Genomic DNA, 23,148 nt, shown 5'->3' on the forward strand with positions numbered 1-23,148 from the left:
GGAAACATTCGGAGAGTTCTGCTGGTACAGTATTGAGAATGGGAGTGTGTCATATGTATCATCATAACTGTTGCTGTTATGATGTCTGATCTGATGTTATTGAGTACATCAATCACTTTGCAGAAACAATAACTGCCTTGATAGTCCACATATTCTGCAAGACTGCTGTTTTCAAGGATATCAGAACCATTGCAAATATGATTATTGATTTTATACAACAGCTGAAAGATATTAATATTGTGAGTTACACTTTAGGCACAGTTCTTGAATGAATCAGTGTTTCTGAATGAACAGGTTGAATGAATGATTCAGTGACTCACTCATTAAGACTAGTTCAATAAAGTCACTCCAGATGCAGCTTCAGTGCCACTTCTGCAGAGCAAAGATGGATGAAGTTCATTCTTCGTCTAAATTACGGCCTATGCTCTCAATGTCAAAAGATGACAACACTGAATTCAATGATGAACTGCCTTTAACTATCATTTTGCATTATTGAGACACTGTTTTCCAAATGAATGTTGTTCAGTTGCTTTGACGCAATGTATTTTGTTTAAAGCGCTATATAAATAAAGATTACTTGACTTGACCTCAATTATTACCTTTTCAAAATATTTTCTATAATAATTTATTGCATGCATTCTTGTGCAATTCTCTATTCAATCTTAAATGTATTCATTTTTGTATTCATTTATTCTTTGTATTAATTGTTTCATTTTAATATTTCTATACGTGTTTTATTTCCATGCTGATGTGTTTCTGTTAGAGTGTTTTATCAAACTACACATCATGAGACGGATGCTGAACAGAGCTCTTCAATCATCTAAAAGTAAAATTACGTACTTAAAAAATACATACATTACAATACATTAAAAAAATACATTCTGGAATAAATAGCATTTTTCCAGGTTCTGTCATGTACACACACAGATTCATCCTCATTATGTGTGAGTAAATTATGAAGGTCACGAGTCAGGTTATTATTTTGTTTTTTGCATGTGAGAGAGACAGAGCAAGTGTGTGTGTGTGTGCGTGTGTGCGAGGCTGTGCTGGGAACAGTGAGGTGTAAATAATGTGTGTGTGTGTGTGTGTGTGTGTGAGGCAGAGACAGAGACAGGCTGGCACCAGTCGTCTCCATGCAGGCGGTTGCCTGGATACAGGGCTAATGGAGGGGCCCCTGGAGGATTGGGCCCCGTCCCCTACACACACATTATTTCCTCTCTCTGCTCCTCACCTGCACGCTCTTCAGCTCTCGTGTTGTTACTGTGTCATATTCCTGCTCTCTCTCTCTCTCTCTCTCTGTGTAATGTGGAGGTTCTGCAGGAGCTCATTGTTTCAGGTGTGTTTGCTCTCTTTCACTTCTTACAGTCTCTCATTTCCTTTCTGTGTGTCGCTCCTGTTTCCTTCCTCTCTATCTGCTTCATCTGTGTGTTGTGCATATGCTCATGCTGTCTTACTCCATCTCACGCTGCTCTCTACTGGTCTACAATTAAAGACTATTTTTCCGGTTCATGTTTGCAGATGAATCCTAGTTAAACTATCCCTCCCAGCACTATACTGTGTGTGTGTTCATTATCCACTGTGACCCTAGCACTCGTCATTTAATCCCCATGACATTTCTGTTTTAAAACATGCAACACGATTTCCACCATGTTACAGTTCAAATGTTTTGGGTCTCAATGTTACGAACACACTAGTGTTTGAGTTCTGTACCATTTGACAATGTTTCTGAAAGAGTCTCTTCTGCTCACCAAAGCTGCATTTATTTGAGCAAAAATACAGTAAAATCAGTATAACTGTGAAATATTATTCTGATGTAAATCATCTGTTTTCTGTGTGAATCTGTGTTAAAGTGTAATGTATTTCTGTGATGCTCCGCTGTATTTTCAGCATCATTCCTCCAGTCTCCAGTGTCACATGATCTTCAGAAACCAGAATAATATGATCATTTACTGCTCAAGAAACATCTGATTATTATCAGTGCTGAACACAGTTGATGTTTTTGTGGAAACTGTGATGCATTTTATTTTTCAGGATTCACAGATGAACAGAAAGTTCAAAAGAACAGCATTAATTTGAAACAGAAATCTTTTGCAACATTATAAATGTCTTTCTTGTCATTTTTGATCAATTTAATGCAGCCTCTATGATTAAATCTATTAATTTTAATAATAAACAAAATTATTAAAGCATTCATTTCAATAATAATACTTCATTTCATGTAAATTCTCTTGTACTCTTTCATGTTCTCCTTTAAATCTCTGGTTCTCTCTTTAACTCATCCCGAGGTTCTTCTTTCTAAAAATAGACGTCTTTAAACTTTTTCTGTGGTTTTCTGTGGAAAGTCGACCATCTTTTTACACATCTCTCTCTCTTTCTCTCTCTCTATTTTTCAGTCCCTCTCTTTGCTTCCAGATAAATGCACACAAACCCACTCTCAATTAAAAGACAACCTAGAATCTAAATCCAAGCATTTGTGAAGCTCAAGCACAGAAAACACTTCCAGAAGCAGACATGACATGAATCTGACACTCAGTTCTTCAGCTGTGAGAAGTGAAATCATCATCGGCACTCACATCTTAAAGAGAAATACACCAGGGAGTGACAGATAAAATGTGAACGGAGGAGAAGACAGGGGCACAACGCTGATTAAATATGAATAGATCTGGTCCTGAATGCCAATTAGTGTCCTTAAAAACCCATAAACGCATTAAGAATTATGATTCACGACTACATCCACAATACAACACGAGTGATGAAAGTCATTGACTGACAACAGTGATGTGGAGTGTGTGTGTGTATTACTGAATAAAGCAGGGCGCTTCTCTTGAGGTTATGAGACGTAAAGCACTGACGTTCTGCCTTCTGATGTGAAAACCAGCCCATCTGACAGCCGTGTCATGATTTCATCTAGGAACTGAACGAAACCTCAATGATTCTCAATGAAAGCCCTGCTGCCAGAAGATCACAGCATCTCACTCAGAGGTTTCTCTCTCAGAGCTCACGAGGCCCAATGGAGATCTCAGCTAGCTTCAATATCAACCGTGTCTCAGATACTTCTCTAACAGACACAGATGAGTCCCTAGCTGTCACCCAAGAGCACAGAGCTGAAATGAATGAACTCAGACCATTTGATGAGACATGTTTGAGTTCATACTGAGACCTTGTGATCACAAATCTGAGCACGGTTTGAGGCATGGATGGAAATCTGAGATTTCTGTGGCCTTTTCTCCGGAGAAACATCTAAGCGAGAGGCTTCAGCAAAAGATCTGACTCTAGGAGACACGTCAGAGATCTCATTTGTGATTTCCTTCCCCTGTGGTGGTCTTCCTCGTCTGATCCTACCTGATAGGAGGAGCTGTCCTGGTGCACCATCTCTCACTGCATCCTCTAGATCCACAGGAGAAACACAGGAGTAACGGAGCGTCCGTCTCTGTCCACTCACACCAGCTTCAGCTCTCGTCTCTGCACACGGCGAGGGAGCGATACGATCGGAGCGCCTGCCACAGACAGGAACAGAGGGTGGGGCGCTGGGAGACTCTGGACGCTCCTGGAGCACCGAGAGTGCTTACTCACCGCCGGCCAATCAGAGCACGGCATACACAGACGGGGGATGGGGGCGGAGCCAACGACAAGAGAGAGGGAGGAGTGACCTTTCAGAGCGGAGCGGGGGAGGAGACGTCCCATGGATTGAGAGAGGGAGAGGGAGGGATGAAAGGAAAGAGTGAAGAAAAGCAGTGGGAGGAGAAGCGCTGCAAAGAAAAGAGGCTTTCTGTGGCACATTCCTGCAGCTAAAGAATTCCTGAGAGCAGAGCGGAGCCGAGCAGACCATTCCACACAGCCCAGACAAACAACAAGTGGACAGCATACACACACACACACACCTGTCTCCATAGGTGTAATGGTTATGCTTAACAAACTGTATTTTCTATCACCCTACGCCTAAACCCCTCACAGAAAACTACTGGCACTTCTTGAATTTCAAAAAACACTGTTTTGTATGTTTTTAAGCTTTTTGTATTACAGGGAAACAGGAAGTGTTCTTATAAGCCTTATATACCAGAACACACTCATATCACTGATATTACAGTAAATATAGTTCAAATCAAATGTGCCACACACTTTAGAATAGGGAACACTTACTCACAGTTAACTATGATTTTCCCCTCAATATATGTGCTAAAGTGTTATCGAAAAAATATATTGTTGTTGTCATTTTTGCTGTTATTATTTAAAAGTGTCTGCTTTACGTAACATGTTAATGGCAAGATATGAGACGCATAATACATTATTTATGATGGGAAATATGATCTATTTTAAGTTAAGTGGATGCATTGTGTTAATTGTGTATTATAATTGTGTATTATGAATTGTTATACTCTTAACAGATATAAACACAAATAAGTAAATATTATAATGCATTTAAACTATTGTCATGACTACTCAAGAGATGATACAACATATTACAAGTTGTTTTTATAAATTTTTTTATATATAATATATTATGCATTCATTATATTGTCTTAAGAATACTCTAATAATGTATTATAAGAGGTACTGCTTGGTGACTTCAGCATCCACCTAGATAAACCCCAGGCTGCTGACTTCAACTCTCTGCTCGCCTCATTTGATCTCAAGTGAGTATCTACTACAGCGACTCACAAATCAGGCAACCAACTGGACCTCATCTACACACTCTGTTGCTCTGTGGACAACTCATCAGTTACTCCACTGCACACCTCTGATCACTTCCTCATTACTGCTAACCTAGCACTTACTCCTGAAGCGGCTCACACTCCAGCGCAGGTCACCTTTCGACGGAACCTACGCTCACTCTCTCCATCTCGCATATCTTCTGTGGTTTCATCCTCACTTCCACCATTCTCTCAGCTTTCAGCTCTGGACACGGACAGTGATACTGACACTCTTTGCTCCACTCTAACCTCTTTCTCTGACAACTTTTGCCCACTGCCATCCAAACCAGCACACACCACCCCATCATCCCCCTGGCTGTCCGAGGTTCTCCGTGAACATCGCTCTAAACTCAGAGCTGAAGAGAGGAAATGGCAGAAATCAAGAAACTCTACGGACCTCAGTGTGTATCAGTCTCTCCTCTCTTGCTTCTCTGCAAATGTCTTCACAGCTAAAACATCATACTACCACAACAAAATTAACAACTGTTCTGAATCACACTCAAAACTTTCTCTTCTTTGTCCACCTTCTCCTTCATCGACTCTTACAGTCGACGACTTCTTCACAAATAAGACAGGAACAATCAGTGACCAATTCTCCACAGAGTAGACTCATCATAACTTCATAACGACTAATGCACACTCTATCTCCTTTTTCTCTCCACTCTCAGAGATGGATGTTTCCAAACTTATCCTGTCCAATCATCCTACTACTTGTCCAGTTGATTCTATCCCTACTCACCTCCTTCAGGCCATTTCTTATTCAGTCTTACCTTCTGTTTCTCACATTATTAATACCTCTCTTGGTAACACCTGGAACATTTCCCTCAGCATTTAAGCAGGCTCGGGTAAGCCCACTCCTCAAGAAACCATCTCTAAATCCAGCGCTTCTAGAAAACTACAGACCGGTATCCCTTCTGCCATTCATTGCAAAGACACTTGAGCGAGTTTTGGTCAAACAACTCTCTATGGTTCTTGTACAGAACAACCTCCTGGACAGCAACCAGTATGGCTTCAAAAGTGATCACTCAACTGAGACTGTTCTGCTCTCGCTTACTGAAGCCCTGCGATTAGCAAAAGCAGCTCTTTAAATCCTCAGTACTCATCTTACTGGATCTGTCTGCTTCTTTTGACACAGCTAATCACCAGATTCTCCAGTCCACACTCAGAAAGATGGGCATCTCTGGAACCGCACTCCTATGTTTTAAGTCCTACCTCTCTGACAGATCCATGTAGTTTCTAAGCCACAACAACTTGCTACTGGGGTTCCTCAAGGCTCAGTACTTGGACCACTTCTCTTACTATTCCTGCAGATTGCCTTATACAACATTAGGAAGATTAGACCTTTCCTGTCAGGGCAAGCCACCCAACTTCTTGTCCAAGCTCTTGTTCTCTCCAGACTGGACTGTTGTAATGCTCTCCTGGCTCTTCCTGCATGTACTGTCAAGCCTCTGCAACTGATCCAAAATGCAGCAGTGAGGGTTGTCTTCAATGAGCCAAAAAAAGCTCACGTTACTCCTCTCCTCATCAGGTTACACTGGCTACCAGTAGCTGCTCGCATCAAATTCAAGGTACTGATGCTTGACTACAATACGACCACCAATATACCTAAACTCAGTAGTTCAAACTTAGGTGCCCTCCAGAAACTTGCGTTCTGCAAGTGAACGACGCCTTGTGGTGCCATCCCAAAGAGGTTCAAAATCACTCTCACGGTCCATCTCCTGGACTGTGCCCAGCTGGTGGAATGACCTCCCAATCTCAATTCGAACAGCTGAGTCTTTACTCATTTTTAAAAAAAAACATCTAAAGACTCATCTTTTTCGCCAGCACTTGACCAACTAATACTAGCACTTACCTTTTCCTGTCTCTCCTATTCTTGAGAAAAAACAACAACAACACATAGCTACGTATTCTGTGCTAGACTAACTGAGACTTGTCATGGCACTTGTATGCTGTTGTTGTTCTCTTGTTGATCTGATTGTGTCTATTGTTCTCATTTGTAAGTCACTTTGGATAAATGTGTCTACTAAATGATTAAATGTAATGTAAATATTATAAATACAGGCTTCATAGAAAGTGTAACCATTACTCCTTGAAAGTGAAAGTGATGTGACATTCAGCCAAGTATGGTGACCCATACTCAGAATTCATGCTCTGCATTTAACCCATCCAAAGTGCACACACACAGCAGTGAACACACACACACAAACCATGAACACACACCCGGGGCAGTGGGCAGCCATTTATGCTGTGGCGCCCGGGGAGCAGTTGGGGGTTCAGTGCCCTGCTCAAGGACACCTAAGTCATGGTATTGCCGGCCCGAGACTTGAACCCACAACCACTTCCCCATTAGTAATGTTCACTTGCAGAATATTACTTTTCTTATGAAAAGTAATGCATTACGTCAATTTTCGAGTTAATTTTTGTGACATGACGTGGGATGGTTTAATCAGTTTTCCTGTGTTTTTCTCAGGTCTGGTCTACTCTGGATGTTTTGCTGGTGTGCTCCATTTCCATGGTGTCTCTTTTTGGATTTTGTTACTGGTGTGGATTATCTTGCTTGTGTTTTATTTTGATTAAACCTCTTTCAGAGTTTGGATCTTGCTCTCCCTCATGTCTGAGTTCCCACCTGACAGTTAACTAACATATTCCTTGTTTTATATATTGTTTAGCATTTATAATCATACAGAAATTACTTCAAAAATCAGGATCTGGAGCAGGACAGGGTGCATCAGACGTATCTAACGCGAGTCTTTCTCTTGGAGCAGTGCAGGAGTTTAATCTGTCTGTGCCATCTGGCCCTCAGTTCACATAATCAATAACCTGAGTGTGTTCATCAGGCCTGGTGAAGAACATCCCTGTGTGTCTGTGATTCCTGTCCTCTGGAAACCAGTTTGACACTACTCTTAACCCAGAGTTAAGTCACTATAACCCTGGATAAAGGAATGCATCACACTATTACTCTAAAATAGGTTTAGTGCTGCATTTAACCCTGTGCCAAAACCAAAGAATGTTATCAACCAATCACAAACAGTGCTTGCTCATTAAATATTCATAATCTTAGGGCATACAGAAATGTCCAGCGCTGATACGTATCAATCAATCAATCAATAGTCCTTAATAAATAAAAGAAACAATGACAACACCAACAAAAAATGGACAAACAGTACGAAGAAAGTTATCTCATAAACACTGAAGATGATAAACCTGGATTACAACCAAAACAGTATCTGCAGTATTTCAGCTGCTTGTAAAGGTGGAGCAGCGATGACATCATATCCTGTTTCCAGTCTGAACAGTGCTCACCTGACTGTTCTCTGGCCATTAAAAGATTGTCAAATCCCTTTCATGAGACATAAAGGATGGAGGATAATCACCTCCACTCTGGATTATGTGCTGTTGGGTGTGTAATTGGGATTTAGGCAGAAGGCAGCACCTGAGTGTGTGTGTGTGTGTGTGATATGAGATGACATCACAGGCATCACACTCGCTTTCTGTCACTGATGCTCATGAGATATCAGACATTCATGTTCCTGAGTACATCTGAGGAAGTGTGATGTTTGCTGAAGTCTGTGTGTTTCCTGTGAATCAGTGCAGGATCTGGAAGAGCTCCAGTGTGTGTGTGTGTGTGTGTGTGTGTGTGTTTGTGCATTATATAAAGGCACCATAAAGGCACAATTTTGAGCTGTGAACAGCTAATCTAATATAGATATGAGCAGCAGATACGACTTAAAGGAATGCAGCAGACGTGGATGATTATTGGGATGTTTTTATCAGACTCTCATTCTGACGGCACCCATTCACTGCAGAGCATCCACTGATGAGACACTGATGCAATGCTGCATTTCTCCATCTATATCTCAGATGGCTTAAACTATTCCTTGAACAGATCAACACGTCATATTAACCCCTGAGGTCTGTTTGAATGAACACTGCTGTAGGAAGTGAGTCTGGCTCCTGTGTGTAGCAGAATGACTATAATGTTATATCACAAGTGATTTAAAAAATACTAATGGTGTATATTTGTTTTTTTGTTCAACATTCAAAGAAGAATCGTTTATATACTGGAAATATAACATGATTAATGTGTGTGTGTTGTTTTAATCTTATCTAATCCATTGAATGAAATCTAATTAGTAGAAATGCTGTTTCTGACCCCCTCTGTGTCTAGTTTGAGCGATCGGATCACAAACACATCACTATGAGCACCAGCACTAGAGATGATTGACAGCTCAACATGATGGACGTGTGTTCTGCAGTGTTTCTGTCTGTGATCCGCAGGGAAGAGCTGCTTTTAGACGCGTGACATTTCCACAGCGCTCAGTCATGAATGTTTAAGTAGACTCACAGCAGGACGCCAAAAACAACAGAGCTGCAAATAATGAGGAAAGCCTGTGAAAAAAGCCTCTTCAGCAGACAGACGAATCAGTGTGTGTGTGTTTAATGCTGAGTGCTACATTAAGATCCCGCTCCACATTCATTTCAGAGGCCGTATAAAAGTGTGCACATTTCCTACCTAATACTCCTTTTGTCATTTAAGCTTCATCCATTGTAATTCAAATGCTAGAAAAACATATAGTTGGTTTCCCAAGTAAAAACTGCCAAATATCATTCACACGGTGTTACGTAATGATATCAATATTTACTGAACAGGAGTAAAATCTCTTTACTCCACTACTCTAACAACAGACCATGCAAGAACACCAATATATTATGTTTTTATATATATTATATAAAATATAATGTTTCACTTGGCAATATATATATTGCCAAGTGAAACATTAAAGCATTGCAAACAACAATATAATTTAAAAAAGTACTTTCATTGTAAATGATGCAAGCATACAGAATACAAATTTCCTTTGGTTTTCTTATGCATGTTATTATTTACATTTTTAAATAAAATGTATCAACATTAATTTACACACACACACACACATATATATCACTTATATATATATATATATATATATATATAAGCAAAACTTATTGTGCCTTATAAGATTAACTAAATTGTCAGTTTTATGCATTCATTTAATTTCTATTATTTTTGATAATAAATTTGTATTCAATCATAAATTAAATAAAAAATAGATGATACTTCACATTTTTCACGGCACTGTTGTTGTTAAAATTTTTATGAATCCACTGGTAAAGCAAGTATGAATTTGATTTGACTTGTTTTATGACTAGTCAAATTGAATGAAAGAATTAAGATGAAATCCAGAGTCCTAGATGACTGAAACCACCAGTGCTGTGTTAGCGTCACTGAGACAGTGTATCTATGTTTGACTCTTTCTTTTTCTTCTTAATTTCAAAGTTAATAATTTTAATTGTGTTTTACTGCCATTTTTAGTTTTGTTTGTCTATATAACAAACTTCACACACACACACACACACACACAGATGTGTGTATCTGTTGTGTTGACGCTGCAGGTTTAATGTAGTTTCACACTGTGCTCATAACTGCTGTAAATGAGTGAAGGCCTCAGTGTGGACGTGGCCAGTGTGTGTTCAGCTCCAGCTCCATGCTGCAAAAACTTTATTTTTAGACACACACACACACACACACACTTAAATGTGTTTCCTTCCGCCGTCACACACCCTACATAATCACACAAATACATAATTCTGTGTGTTTGTCCTGTAATTCAGTCTGACTCAAACCTACAATTCACTCACACACACACACACACACACACACACACACACACACACACACACACACACACACAGGCTGAATGTGTTGCTGGGGGGCATGTGTTTCCATGCTCAGCGGCTCGCCCTGATGACATCACACTCAGTCCAGCTCTAACACGCCTAACACAGAACATCACGCCTAGATCAGCACATCTGAAAACATTTACTTTACAATTAAACACATTTAAACTCCTCCGATTTCTAGTCAAATAAGCCATAATAATGATAATAATGTTTTAAAGTGTTTCTGTCATAAGTTTAATGTGTATTTAATGTTTTAATATAAGACGATGAGATTCGTATGGAGGAGAATGAACACAGACAGCGATCCCTGATGAAGAACTCAAACTCTACCCCGTGTGTCGTGTGTTCCTCTCAAAGACTCAGACACACAGTGTGTGATGTGATGTGTTACCTGTGTGACGCCAGCAGATGAACCCAGCGCTCTCCTCACACTCACACTCATTCAGTCCAGCAGTCCAGAGCCCAGCGAGAGAAGTACAGCACATCTCTCTCTGGAGCACACACACACACACACACACACAGAGGACCAGATGAATCCTGCGCTGATGTGAGTGTGAGGGCATGTTCAGACACACACACACACACACACACACACACACACACACACACACACACACACACACACACACACAGAGGACGAGATGAATCCTGCGCTGATGTGAGTGTGTGTGTGTAAGGGCATGTCCAGACACACACACACACACACACAGAGGACCAGATGAATCCTGCGCTGATGTGAGTGTGAGGGCATGTTCAGACACACACACACACACACACACACACACATACAGGACGAGATGAATCCTGCGCTGATGTGAGTGTGTGTGAGGGCATGTCCAGACACAAACACACACTGAAGATCAAACTGTTAGACACACAAAAGAAGATGTGTTGAAGAACGCTGGTATCCAAACAAACTCACTCTCTCTCTCTCTCTCTCTCTCACACACACACACACACACACTGAAGATCAAACTGTTAGACACACAAAAGAAGGTAACCAAACATCCATTGACTTCCACTGAGTGAAAGGAACTAGCGTGGAGCTCAGAGGAGACCAGCAGCTGTTCAGTCAACACTGTTCAGATCAGAAGAAACAAACTCTTAAAGGTTTGGATCGACATCACAGAACTTTCATCTCTTTTTTAATACATACTGTAAATATTTGCTCTGAAATGGTGATTTTGATGAGACGGACAGTCATTGTAGTAAAATCAGTAAAATCCAGATAAAAGAACATGCTTTGACCACAGTTTTCACTAAACAGTGTGTGTGAGAGATCTGGAGATGCGTCTAGAGCTCAATCTACTGCAGCTCAGCAGTGTTTATTACACAGAGCTCAAAATCTCCCTCCGGGCAGGTCCAGGGATATCAGCAACTGGGGGAAACTTTAGCTTAGACTAGTGGTCAACCATGAGCCTGGGACTCTGTAGAGTTTCTCCAAACAGCCATAAACCCCACACGAGTGTCTAGGGCTGATTTACACAATGTGGAAAAATGCATTTACAGCTCAAGGCAGAATGATATTGTAATACTGGGTAAATAAAGAAAAAGTAAGGTTGTTCACTTTATAGAGTCAGTCAGCATTAAAGACCTAAAAACTGCTAATGAAATATGACATCTGTGTGTTCTGCATGTCTCTGTGTGAATGAACGTGTATTATACACACACTCATATTAGAATACAGTTGCTACATTGTTCTTCCATATTTTAATTTAAACTAAACCTCTGTTATAAAAGGAATTGTTACATTTTCATTTGACTATATTTTTAAGGTTTAATTAAACTGTGAATGTTTTATGCCTTCATTTGATTACCACAATTTTGATAATACATTTGATATTAAATCATAAGACCAGAAAATAATTAATTAAAACTAACAACATGGCTAAAAAAAGTAAAGCTTTAAAAAATATATTAATTGTTAATTTTTTTTTTTACTTTTTCTGATCTGATGATTTCTTCGTCAAACGGTAAATAGATTTTAACGGTGAAAACACAGAGGAAAAATATTACATAATGTAGTTCATTATTTCTTTCTCTTGATTTTGCTGGCTGCTTCTTGCTGATCGTCGCTCAGTTTCCCACGTGCACAGAGTAATAAATGCAGAAGTGAGGCGTCCGACGTCCACAGAATGATCATGTGACGCTCTGAGCTCAGTCTCTGGCTGGTGTGTGTGTGTGTGTGTGTGTGTGTCTGTTGTTCTGAATGATGGTAAGTCTAGAGGTGTTTTATGAGTGCTGTTCCTCACTGCGGTTCACACTGTGACACGGTTCATACTGGATTATCATACACTTACTGTGATTGACACATCAGAGGTGCTGGTGACCTGTGTGAGTGACCTCACGTGACCTTCTGCAGTGCATCTGCACACTACACACACACGCACACACTGACACACACAAACACACACACACACACACACACACACACACACACACACTGACACAGTGCTTGCTCTGTTGCCATTTCAAGCTAGGTTTACTGGACCTATAACAACTATCTTTAAACACACCTGATCGTCTGAAGAAAGCACAGGTTTGTCATGTTAGTTTACTGAATGCTCTCTGTCTGTTACTCTACTGACGTCATGGATCTAGGTGTCCCAGAAACATCTGTAGAGATGGAGGAGAGTGGTCCTTCTCGAGGTGTAGTGGAAGAGCGCCTTAATAACTCTTGAGGTTCTTGCTGGTTTAGTTTATCATCTGTCTCATCTGTGTGAACCAGAGAATGTCATTGAGCATGACATTGATATTGATAAGGCTCAACCTATAAAACAACATCCATATTGAGTAAACCCTGTAAAAAGGACGTTTCTTCAGAAAGAGGAGGATTGTTTAATTGCTTATAATTTAGCAGAACCCAGTTTTAGTTCTTGGAGCTCTCCCTGCATTGTAGTGCATAAGCCTGATAATTCATATCAGTTTTGTTCTGAGTACAGGGAGCGTGACACTTTGACAAAGCCTGATTGTTTCCCTCTACCCAGATTTGACGACTGTGTAGTTTGTAGGTTCTGCACGGTTTGTCAACCCCAGTAAATGTGGTTATTGCCCTCCCGTGCTGAAGAACTATCTGCTTTTATTAGCCCTGATGGTTTTCTCCAGAATACAGTTATGCCTTTCGGAGTCTGAAATGCTCCCGCTACATTTCAGCGTCTAGTTAATCGAGTGTTGTCTGGGTTAGCAGGATGTGAAGCTTATTTGGACGGTGTTGTTCTGTACAGTTCTTCTTGGTCTGAACACCTTGCACACATTAGAGAACGTTTTGAGCATTTGGCTAAAGCAAACTCGACTGTAAATCTTGCTAAATGTGAATTTGGCAAGGCTACAGTGACACACTTGGTTAAGGTGATTGGAGGAGGGTGAAAAACCTATCAATGCCAAAGTTGAAGCTGTCTGTAGTTTCCCCACTCCCACCACTCGATGTGAATTACAACGGTTTCTTGGGATGGAGGGCTACCATAGAGGGATTTGACAAAACTTTGTGGATGTAGTTGCACCTTTAAGCTCCATCTGTGGTCATATCGGTGTTTACACCGACCACAATCCACTAACTTTCCTGGATCGAATACGTGGCAAGAATCGAATTATTATGAGGTGAAGACTTATTTTACAAGCTTTCCACCTACAGATTAAACACATTCGTAAGAGATCTCCGTAGTGTTGAGTATATCTTTCTCTTCTCTCTTTGTTTTCTTTCTCTCTCTCCCTCTCTCTCTCTAGTTTCCTCTATGATGTCCCAGGGACCAGAGGTCTGGGAGTGAAATGAAGTGGGATTAATGGAGATGAGTATTAACATTTTTTGTAAACGATGTTATTATATTTAAATGATTGTTTTTATTGGTATGTTTTTTCTTGTTTTCTTTTGTCGGTTTTGTCGGTGTGCCGACCCTAAGTCTTCTCCAGATGCTATTGGATGGAGTGTGGCAGCTCCTGATTGGTCTTCTGTTAATTGTTCATTAGGAGCATGTGTAAGTGTGTTAGCTGTTCTGTGCGATGGTGTCTCTGGAGTGGCTCTGGTTTCAATGTAAGATCTCGTTGATTATGCTAACCTCTGTTCCCCTTGCATTTCGTATAACACGTAGTTAAAGTTTTGTTGTGACATTTATTTTCCTTGGTTTTTCCATATTACCCCTAGACTTCTGTTTATTATTATCACTGATTGCTGTTGTATTAGTTTAGAGCCATGTGATGATCTGTGTGTACACTGAACCACTCACTGCAGTCAGATCATGAGTGCTGCAACAGCGCCCTCTGCTGAGCTCAACACACACACACGCACAGGGACACACACACTCACACAGAGACACACACACGCACAGGGACACACACACACACACACAGGCACACGCACAGACAGAGACACTCACTCACTCACACACACACACACACACACACGCACACAGACAGAGACACTCACTCACACACACACACACACACACACACACTCACACAGAGACACACACGCACAGGGACACACACAGACAGAGACACTCACTCACACACACACACACACACACACACACGCACACACACACACACACACACACAGCTGCAAAGACTAAAGCCTAAATATTGTAAATAACACTTTTATCATTTACTCCACTTTGTTAAGCTGGTCTCTCATCAGATGAGAAGCGCCTCACACAGAGAAACAGCTCTGAAAGATAAAGCTGTGCTTTCAGAGGAGACGGAAGTTTAACCCAGAATACAGGGGTCATGTATTCCAACAAATTAAATTCAACATTTCAAGAAGGTTACCAATGGTTATGTAATAGTCCTCTAGACCAGGGGTGTGTTAGAATATATCAAGTAGATGTAAATAAGCTATTCCTGAAAATTAATTATACAGAATAGAGAACTGAACAGTAAGTGCTATTAAATATTACATACAATAAAAAAGGTCCTAGAAATGCAGTCCTGAAACTTAAGTCTCTGGTACTTTAGGATCAAGCTTCACAAAATGAAGATATTGTATGGGTTTTTGTCAGTGGGGTTCTGGTGTTGTTTGGGGCTCCACTGTTTCTGTCCCGCAGAAGAAATCAAAGTCATACTGGTTTGGATCAACAAAGATGTCATGACTGCAGTCACATGATCATTAATTCTGGATTCTGGATACTGAAACAGAGTGTAAAGTAGCAAACGTCAAACCCTGACTCTGATCTGAATTAAAAACTATATTAGTAATTTATTTAGAAGGATTATCCATGGTAATTTGATTTTAATAATCCACTTATTCATATAGGGTCACAGGGATGATCCAGTTATTTTCCCAAAGAAGCTGCAGATGAGGTTATGAGTCAGAGGCGTTTGTTAAATCACACACACACACACACACACACATGAGCGTGTAGTTCAGGGGCTCGTCTGATCTCTGTCATGTGACACACTGAGACGTGTCCAGACGGTTTACACAGTAATGTAGATCCTCATCCACTGGGATGTATGAACCCAGCATGCATTTCAAGACATACTAAACAAGCAGAGTACACAATGATCCCTGCTCCTCAAAGCGCTAATAATCATCATCATCATCATCATCATCACTCGATCAATCCAGCAGACACCACTGAGAATAAACCCCCCCCGTGATATGACAGACGCCATCATACCATCCACGTATTCCTGTCTGGAAATACAGTTACTGCTCAAGTAAGATACGACAGCAAGTCGAAACTTGTGAAAGACTCTGTACTGAATGTGCACTGTAGAGCATTACATATACTTAAGAATTACGAGAATTGCAGATAATGCATGAAATAACAGGCCACTTAAGTGACATAGAGATATTTTCATGACACTTTTAAAAAGCACACTTTGTAATAATATCGATTTAAAAGTTACTTTTCATTTAAATTAATGTTCTAATAATCGTTTGTTGTTATAAAGGAGTACACTTGTTATGATTTGTTGATTAACATAATATTTTCAAAATGCAACTTGATCATTATGAATGTGTCATTACAAATATATTTAAATATGACTTCTGTACTTTTCAGTATATTCAGCAGCACTTTAACCATGCTTCAAAGACAATAGAAGTATTTCTGAAATATTTATAGATTAAAAAAAAGAACTTTAAAATTCAGCTAAATGTATTTAATGTGATTGCAAATGACACTCAGTTAAGTTCCCAAAGCATTATACTCAGTTTGCATTCAATTTAACACTTCAAGGCCTGGTTTCATAAACAGGTCTTAGCATAAGCTAGGATTAGGCCATAATTCAATTAGGACATTGAAGTCGTTTTTATAACCATGCTTTAGAAAAAAAGCATAACTGGTGTGCATCTTAAGACAAAACACTGACATGTTTTAAGATCAATCAGTGTGAGTTTCTTTCAGCTGAAACTAGGACTAGGCTTCATCCTTGTGTGTGGAACTGGGGCTGAGTGTATTATTTGTGTAAAAGCTGAAAGGGCCAGCAGCGTGTCTCTCTGAGGAGATGTGGATGAAGCTCGAGTGCTGTGTGACACCAGATCATCACGCTCAGACACTGAGATCACACTGAACTCAGACGCAGAGTCAAACCACATCCAGCCGCTACTTCACCACTAAATTACTAGATATCAGAGATCACCTATCGAAAACAAGAGCTGTTTCACATGAGCTAGCATTACTGTCACACTTACCTCCAAATACTGCACAATTACAATTATATTCAGTGAAATGTGACCTGAGCATGATCATATGAAACACTAGTAGACTGAAGACTGACTGAAATACTAGTAGAAATATCCTCTTTTCTGCCCCAAGACTATCAATGAAGAACCGGTGAAGTGCATGATTCATTCAGCACTCAAACGGCAAATATACTGACCGTTCCTAAACCGGCTTCCTAATCACGGTCTATTAGACATGACAGACTAGATAGCATGTATTCTGAAGCCCAGCGAGCATCACAGACTCATGTGGACTCACGCTGGTGGAGTTGGTCCGGATCAGGCCGTGGTTGTGGTTCTGCTGTTCTCTGAACTGAAGTCCTGCCAAGTGTTTCTCCAGAGCCGCCCAGTCCATTGGTGGAAGTTGGGTTTCCTCCACCTCTTCCTCTCTGTATGTTCCCAGCCCGGTCCTGCCTCCCACCGCACTGGATTCCCGTCCCGTGACGCCGCTCCCATGGCTGGGTTTGGCTAAAGTCTTGCCCTCGCTGGGCAGGATGGAGTTGGCGTTCTGCTTCAGCTCCTCTTGTATGGAGGTGCTGGTGCCGTGACCCGGGAGAGGTCCGGCGGGTGTTTTGGCGCTCTGGAGCTCCTCCGCCAGGCTGCGGCGGTTAACTGAGCTCTGGCTGACGTCCTGATGCTGGGAGTCTGTGTAGCTCCGGCCGTACTCCCTCTCCCAGTCCACCAGCGCTCTCTTACTGTACTGCTGGAAGTCTTCGTCCTCCTCGTAGTCCTCCAGACCGGCCAGCTCCAGACTGGGAGAGGACTTGTACTCGGAGCAGGGCGTCACCTTGTTTGAGTTGGACTCGGAGCTGGAGCGACTGGAGGAATCGCTGCCCAGATCCATGCCATCCTCCCGGTAATCCTGAAGAAACAAACACCACACATTAGAGACATCCACTGCTGAAAACCCTTCCCAACCCTTGTGCTGTGCTGGACATCCTGCATTACTCCGCGTCATGGTCAATAGTGTCAAGCCTTTAGAAATCACTTGTATTTTCAGCAAATCTTGTTTTCTGCCAATTAACACAGGTTTGAGTTTCTTTTAGGAACTGATTGATGATTGGCTTGACTGACCTGAGCTCACGCACCTCTGCTTTTGAGTGAAAAAAACATTATTTTGATCGTTCTGGCATTTTTATTATTTTTTTTTAAATTGGGAAGTACTTATACCCCATGTGAGCAAAAGTCAGTAGGTTTTAGGCGAATGTGATTATCATTTTCAAGAAAGAAACCCCTCTCCAGGTCAGAATGACCAGAACACAACATGAGGGTTATATTATTATAAAGAAAGATCAAGTGCTGAGGCAGTCATGCACCCTATTACAGAAACTAATTTGTTTATTACAGAAACCAATTATAGCTTTGATCACCATATTCACGAGTCCTCTACCCAACAGAACAAGCTCACTGTTCAGTGTTTTGTGCTCTTCATCATTTCTTTTCTAAAACATTTGGGCATCAGACTGTATATCATACAAATAAAGATACCATCAACTTTGATAAGATCGTCCTAAATTCCAGCACTTGCACAGATGCATGCACGCAAACACACACACACACGCACACACACACACACGCACACGCAAACACACGCACACGCAAACACATGCACACGCAAACACACACACACACACACACACACACACACTATAAGTGAAGAATGTGCACATTTCAGGAAACTGGAGGACCGACATGGTGACGATCATGAGTCTGAACTGATCTGGAGTCAGTCGATGTGAAGCAGCTGAAGAAAGCAGGAACGTGAAGGCAGGGAAATCCTCTACACCAAGAAAACCTTTCAGAGCAACTACAACTGATGTAACAGCACTAAACCATCACTGCCATTATAATCTAAATGGCCAGTGTGCTGCTGTAAAGCCTTTAAATATGTAAATGTATATTTTATTTCAAGTAACAAGATGACTTTCATTTAATTTCAGATTTAGTTAATTACAATGATATTTTGTTTTATTCCTATCGGTTGCATTTGATTTAAAGAAATGTTTTATATGCTAGCCTATATAAATAAACTTGACTTGCCTATAATAACCCCGTGTTCCAGCACTTTATTATGAATGCTCGTCTCAAATAACATGCTTTTATTTATGAATATGTGTGAATTAAATGTATTGGTTACTTATTTCAGTAACTTGAGACCATTGCATCAGATCAGATCAAGAAGAAGCTGAGTTAAATTCCTATTAAATCATAAATGATATTTTTACAAATAGCTTAATCCACAGTATTTCAGTAGAACAGGGCTATCTAAGAACACATGCCAAATCTGATTTATTTCTGCTGCTAGGGGGCGCTATTGCTATCACTTTTGACTACACACTGTACTATTACTGTGATCTCTGGCACCTTCTGCTGCCATGTGATGCTTTAAGTGCACTGTGTGTAGAACAGTCAGGCCAATAATCAGATCAGTCACTTACTGGATTTGACAGAGAATTACACAGATTTCTGTCATATTATTGAGAAAGAAAGACAAATGTAAGTGAGCAACATGTTTAACTTCTAAAGCGAACACACACAAACAGCACAATGCTGCCACATGGGACTTCCTTCCTGGCACAGTAACACACACTTCCTGAACACTCTTCACCTGAACCGGATGTGTGGGATTTGCCTTTCACTGCCAAACAGTCGAGAATTAAACTCCTTCAGAACAGCACAGCTATTACAATGTACTAGAATAACACATCGGAACACACACACACACACACACACACACACATATATATGTGTGTGTATGTGTGTGTGTGGCTCAATGAATGAATGAATGAATGAATTCAAATGTTAAACATCTCTTTTTTTCTGCTTCATCTATTCATATTCGTTTGATGGTGCTGTCCCATTGAAAACATCATGATATATAAATGTAATGACACATCATGTATGTGTGTGTGGATTATGTAGATCATTGTATTATGTAATTGTATAATATTGAGTATATCATGTGACCATGATTGAACACTCGCAGCTCATATACATCCATCAAAACCTGTCCTTTATGAAGCTTTATGATCAACTACAGGCTCTTTGTGCAGTCGGTTTATAAAATAAATGCTCTTTTTAAAGGCTCTTACATCGACACTTAAGACACATTAGGAGTCCTCGCGTGATCTGTCGAGATCAGGAGCTTTAATCTCACGAGACACCGGCCTTTGCCACGCAGAGAAAAATTAAACAGAGAGAGAGAGAGAGTACATCAAAGAGCCTTGTGCTTTGATTTACATAAGTGATTGCTTAAAGAGATTAAACACGAACATGAACGCGCAAGAGACTACTGTCTCTCTCTCTCTCTCTCTCTCTCACACACACACACACACACATTACAGCGCGCGCACGGAAAAACTGGCAAAGCGGTACAAAATCCATCCCATTATACTGGAGTCATTGAGCTCTCTAATGACGCATGATGTCTTCATGACAGTGCATTCACTTCATCCACTCAAGCACAGCCTACACACACCCGAAGCTCGATAGTTACTCATGTGTTCAGAATAACAGTCATTCCAGTAACGTCACGCACTCCGCACCTCTCATCAAATCTCATGAAGCGCTCAATCTGCGCAGATTTAAATGAACGCACGCGAGGATCTTAGTGTCAAATGATGACATGTTTCTAAATCAGTCCTCACGCCCTCCGATGAAACACCCGGGGTCTCAGCAGCGAGGAGACGACCCTCAAACTCCAGCCCTGGCCGACATCAGCTGAGCTCCCTACGATCAGAACTTACTGTCATCTTCTCTCCGGGCTCGTCGCTCTCAGGACATGCTCGTCCAGGTGAAAGCTCCAGGCGCGCGCGAGCGGAGAGCGTCCGCGGTGTAAGTCATGGCGGATCTCCGCGTCTTCTGCTTCAATCACAACACCCCGGCGCCTCTCCAGCGGCCAGACGAGATAACAGAAACCCTCCCTCTGAGGAGCTGTCTCAACACCTACTGAGCTGGCTAGCTAGACAGCATCTGTGACGTGCTCCAGATCAGCTGAGTGAGGGAGAGAGTGAGAGAGAGCGCGCGCGCGCGAGTCAACAACACTGAGCTGCCAGACGCTGAATGTCCGAAAACGCTCCAAATGGAAAACGTTACCCAGCATGGCGGACGCCCAAAATGTAACCCCTTAATACTAATAAATATGTTGTTCTTATTGTCCCAATATTCTGAATTATCCCACTGTAGTATTTAATACCAACATGTCTGTGTCTGTAGGACTGACTGGAGACTGTGCCGATATTGAGTATAACGGCACTCCTCCACCGGTGATATTGAATATTGAAATGTAAATATTCCCAGCGTAGTTCATTAAAGTCATGCCTCATCAGCTCCTTACTGGCCCCTTTACAGACCTTCTACAACAATGTATTCATAGTGTTATTGGTAAAACTTTACAAAAAGGTTCCAGTTGTTAATGTTAATGTGACCGATCAATAAACAATACATTTATTACAGTATTTGTTAATCTTTGTTAATGTTAGTCAATGAAAATACAGTCATTCATTGTTAGTTCATGTTAGTTCACTGTGCATTAACTAATGTCAACAAGCACAACTTTTGACATTAATAATGTATTAGTAAATGTTGAAATTAAAGTTAACTAGGATTAATTCACTAAATGCTGTATAAGTATTGTCCATGCTTAGTTCATTAACAAAAGTAGTTAACTAATGTAAACTAATTACACTTATTGTGTGTTGCAAATCTGCAAATGATGCATTCACATAATATTCAATATGCTTTGAAATTAGATAGTCAGCATGGAATGCAAATTCACCTTATCTATTTGTGAAATGCATTTTCAGATGACTGCTCCCCATGTGAAAAGTACTGTAAGTCAAAACTACAAATACTAGAATATTTATAAAGCTTCTGTTATATTCTCGTGTCATTATTGAGTCATACACTCATTCCCACCTAAGCTCTATCTTTCAACATGTTGCTATGGTGTGTGTGAGTTTCTGCAGCTGCAAAATGCTGTTTAAAACTTGGGTTTAAATCATTCAGCTTCCGATTTGAATCAAAGAAAGCATTAAACCCTGCCTAAATATTATCAAATTCAACCTTAAGCTCGCATTCAGATCTGCAGATCTCCATACAATCAACAACTGAAGGACTGAACCAAGTCCCCGTCTTCTGAACTCTACTTGTTTTATTTGTATTTATTTAAAAAACATTTTTTACAATGCATTTCACTCAGAGGTTGTTCAGAGTACATTATAACATTTCTGTTGTTACTTGTGTTACAAGACTTTAATCTTCTGTCTGCAGAAGCACTTGAAACACTTTCTGAGTGAAAAACAGAGCACTTGACAAAGTCACCCTCATCAAACAGAGCATGTGGATGTTCACTTGGTGGGGGAAATGCATTAATCTTCTGTTTTCATCTATCATCCTAATTGCTTTCCATTGTCCTTTTAGCGTGTTAAAGGAAATTGTGGTGCATGTGCTCTGATCAGAACAGAAGAAAGAATACAGCTATGCATTTCAGTTTTAGATGTATAAAGAGATGTGTACTTTTATTTAGATCAGAATGAAAGGTAAATACCAGATTAAAAGGTCTACATTTCTGTGTCTTGTAAGGATCCATTTTGATCCGGAGTGTTAATGTTGTCAGTCGCTCGTGAAGACAGCAAGTCAGTGCAGTGGAGTTAGAGACACAGCCCCTTTCTCTCTCTCTCTCAATCTCTGTTTCTCCAGGATGAGACATTACTTTTCAGGTGAAATGACTCAGATCAACGGCCTGCAGCATTCAGTGACTCCCCAGTGTTTTTCACAGCCGTCACTGTGGGCACGAGAGGAAAGACGTCACAGGAACCTCTGCCCACTGCACTCACTGACCCTACCAGCAAACACAGCGGCAGCGACTGAGACGGGAATAGCACATCCACTCCAGCCCTGCAACGTCACTTCAGTTTTTGCATGATAACTCAGAGTTAATACACAAGAATGGTTTTGTTTGGTACTGACTCACTAGATTTACACAAGATACTATTAAAGTCTTGTGAATCAGTAACTGTGTTGAGCTTCTGTGGCAGTGGCTATTTTGCTAGCACTGCACATGGCACATGTCTT

At 40.8% G+C, this 23,148-nt stretch overlaps 1 protein-coding gene across 5 annotated transcripts in view; it reads right to left on the reverse strand.

The window, feature by feature from the left end:
- The window catches only part of LOC128028658 (schwannomin-interacting protein 1), a 189,599-nt gene that overhangs the window by 16,218 nt on the left and 150,233 nt on the right, over positions 1-23,148 (reverse strand). Inside the window, exons 1-2 of one of the 5 annotated variants that reach the window (XM_052615930.1) lie at positions 22,622-22,764; positions 17,333-17,935 (exon numbers count right to left, since the gene is read on the reverse strand). In XM_052615930.1, the coding sequence (XP_052471890.1) occupies positions 17,333-17,935; positions 22,622-22,663 (645 nt within the window). In that variant the 5' untranslated portion in view covers positions 22,664-22,764. Of the gene's footprint in view, positions 1-3,342; positions 3,533-10,803; positions 10,930-17,332; positions 17,936-20,819; positions 21,082-22,621; positions 22,765-23,148 lie in introns of those variants that run through there. The other 4 variants (XM_052615931.1, XM_052615929.1, XM_052615932.1 and 1 more) reach the window with 4 other exon arrangements.

This window comes from Carassius gibelio, chromosome A15 (assembly GCF_023724105.1).
Source record: "Carassius gibelio isolate Cgi1373 ecotype wild population from Czech Republic chromosome A15, carGib1.2-hapl.c, whole genome shotgun sequence".
Taxonomy (NCBI): domain Eukaryota; kingdom Metazoa; phylum Chordata; class Actinopteri; order Cypriniformes; family Cyprinidae; genus Carassius; species Carassius gibelio.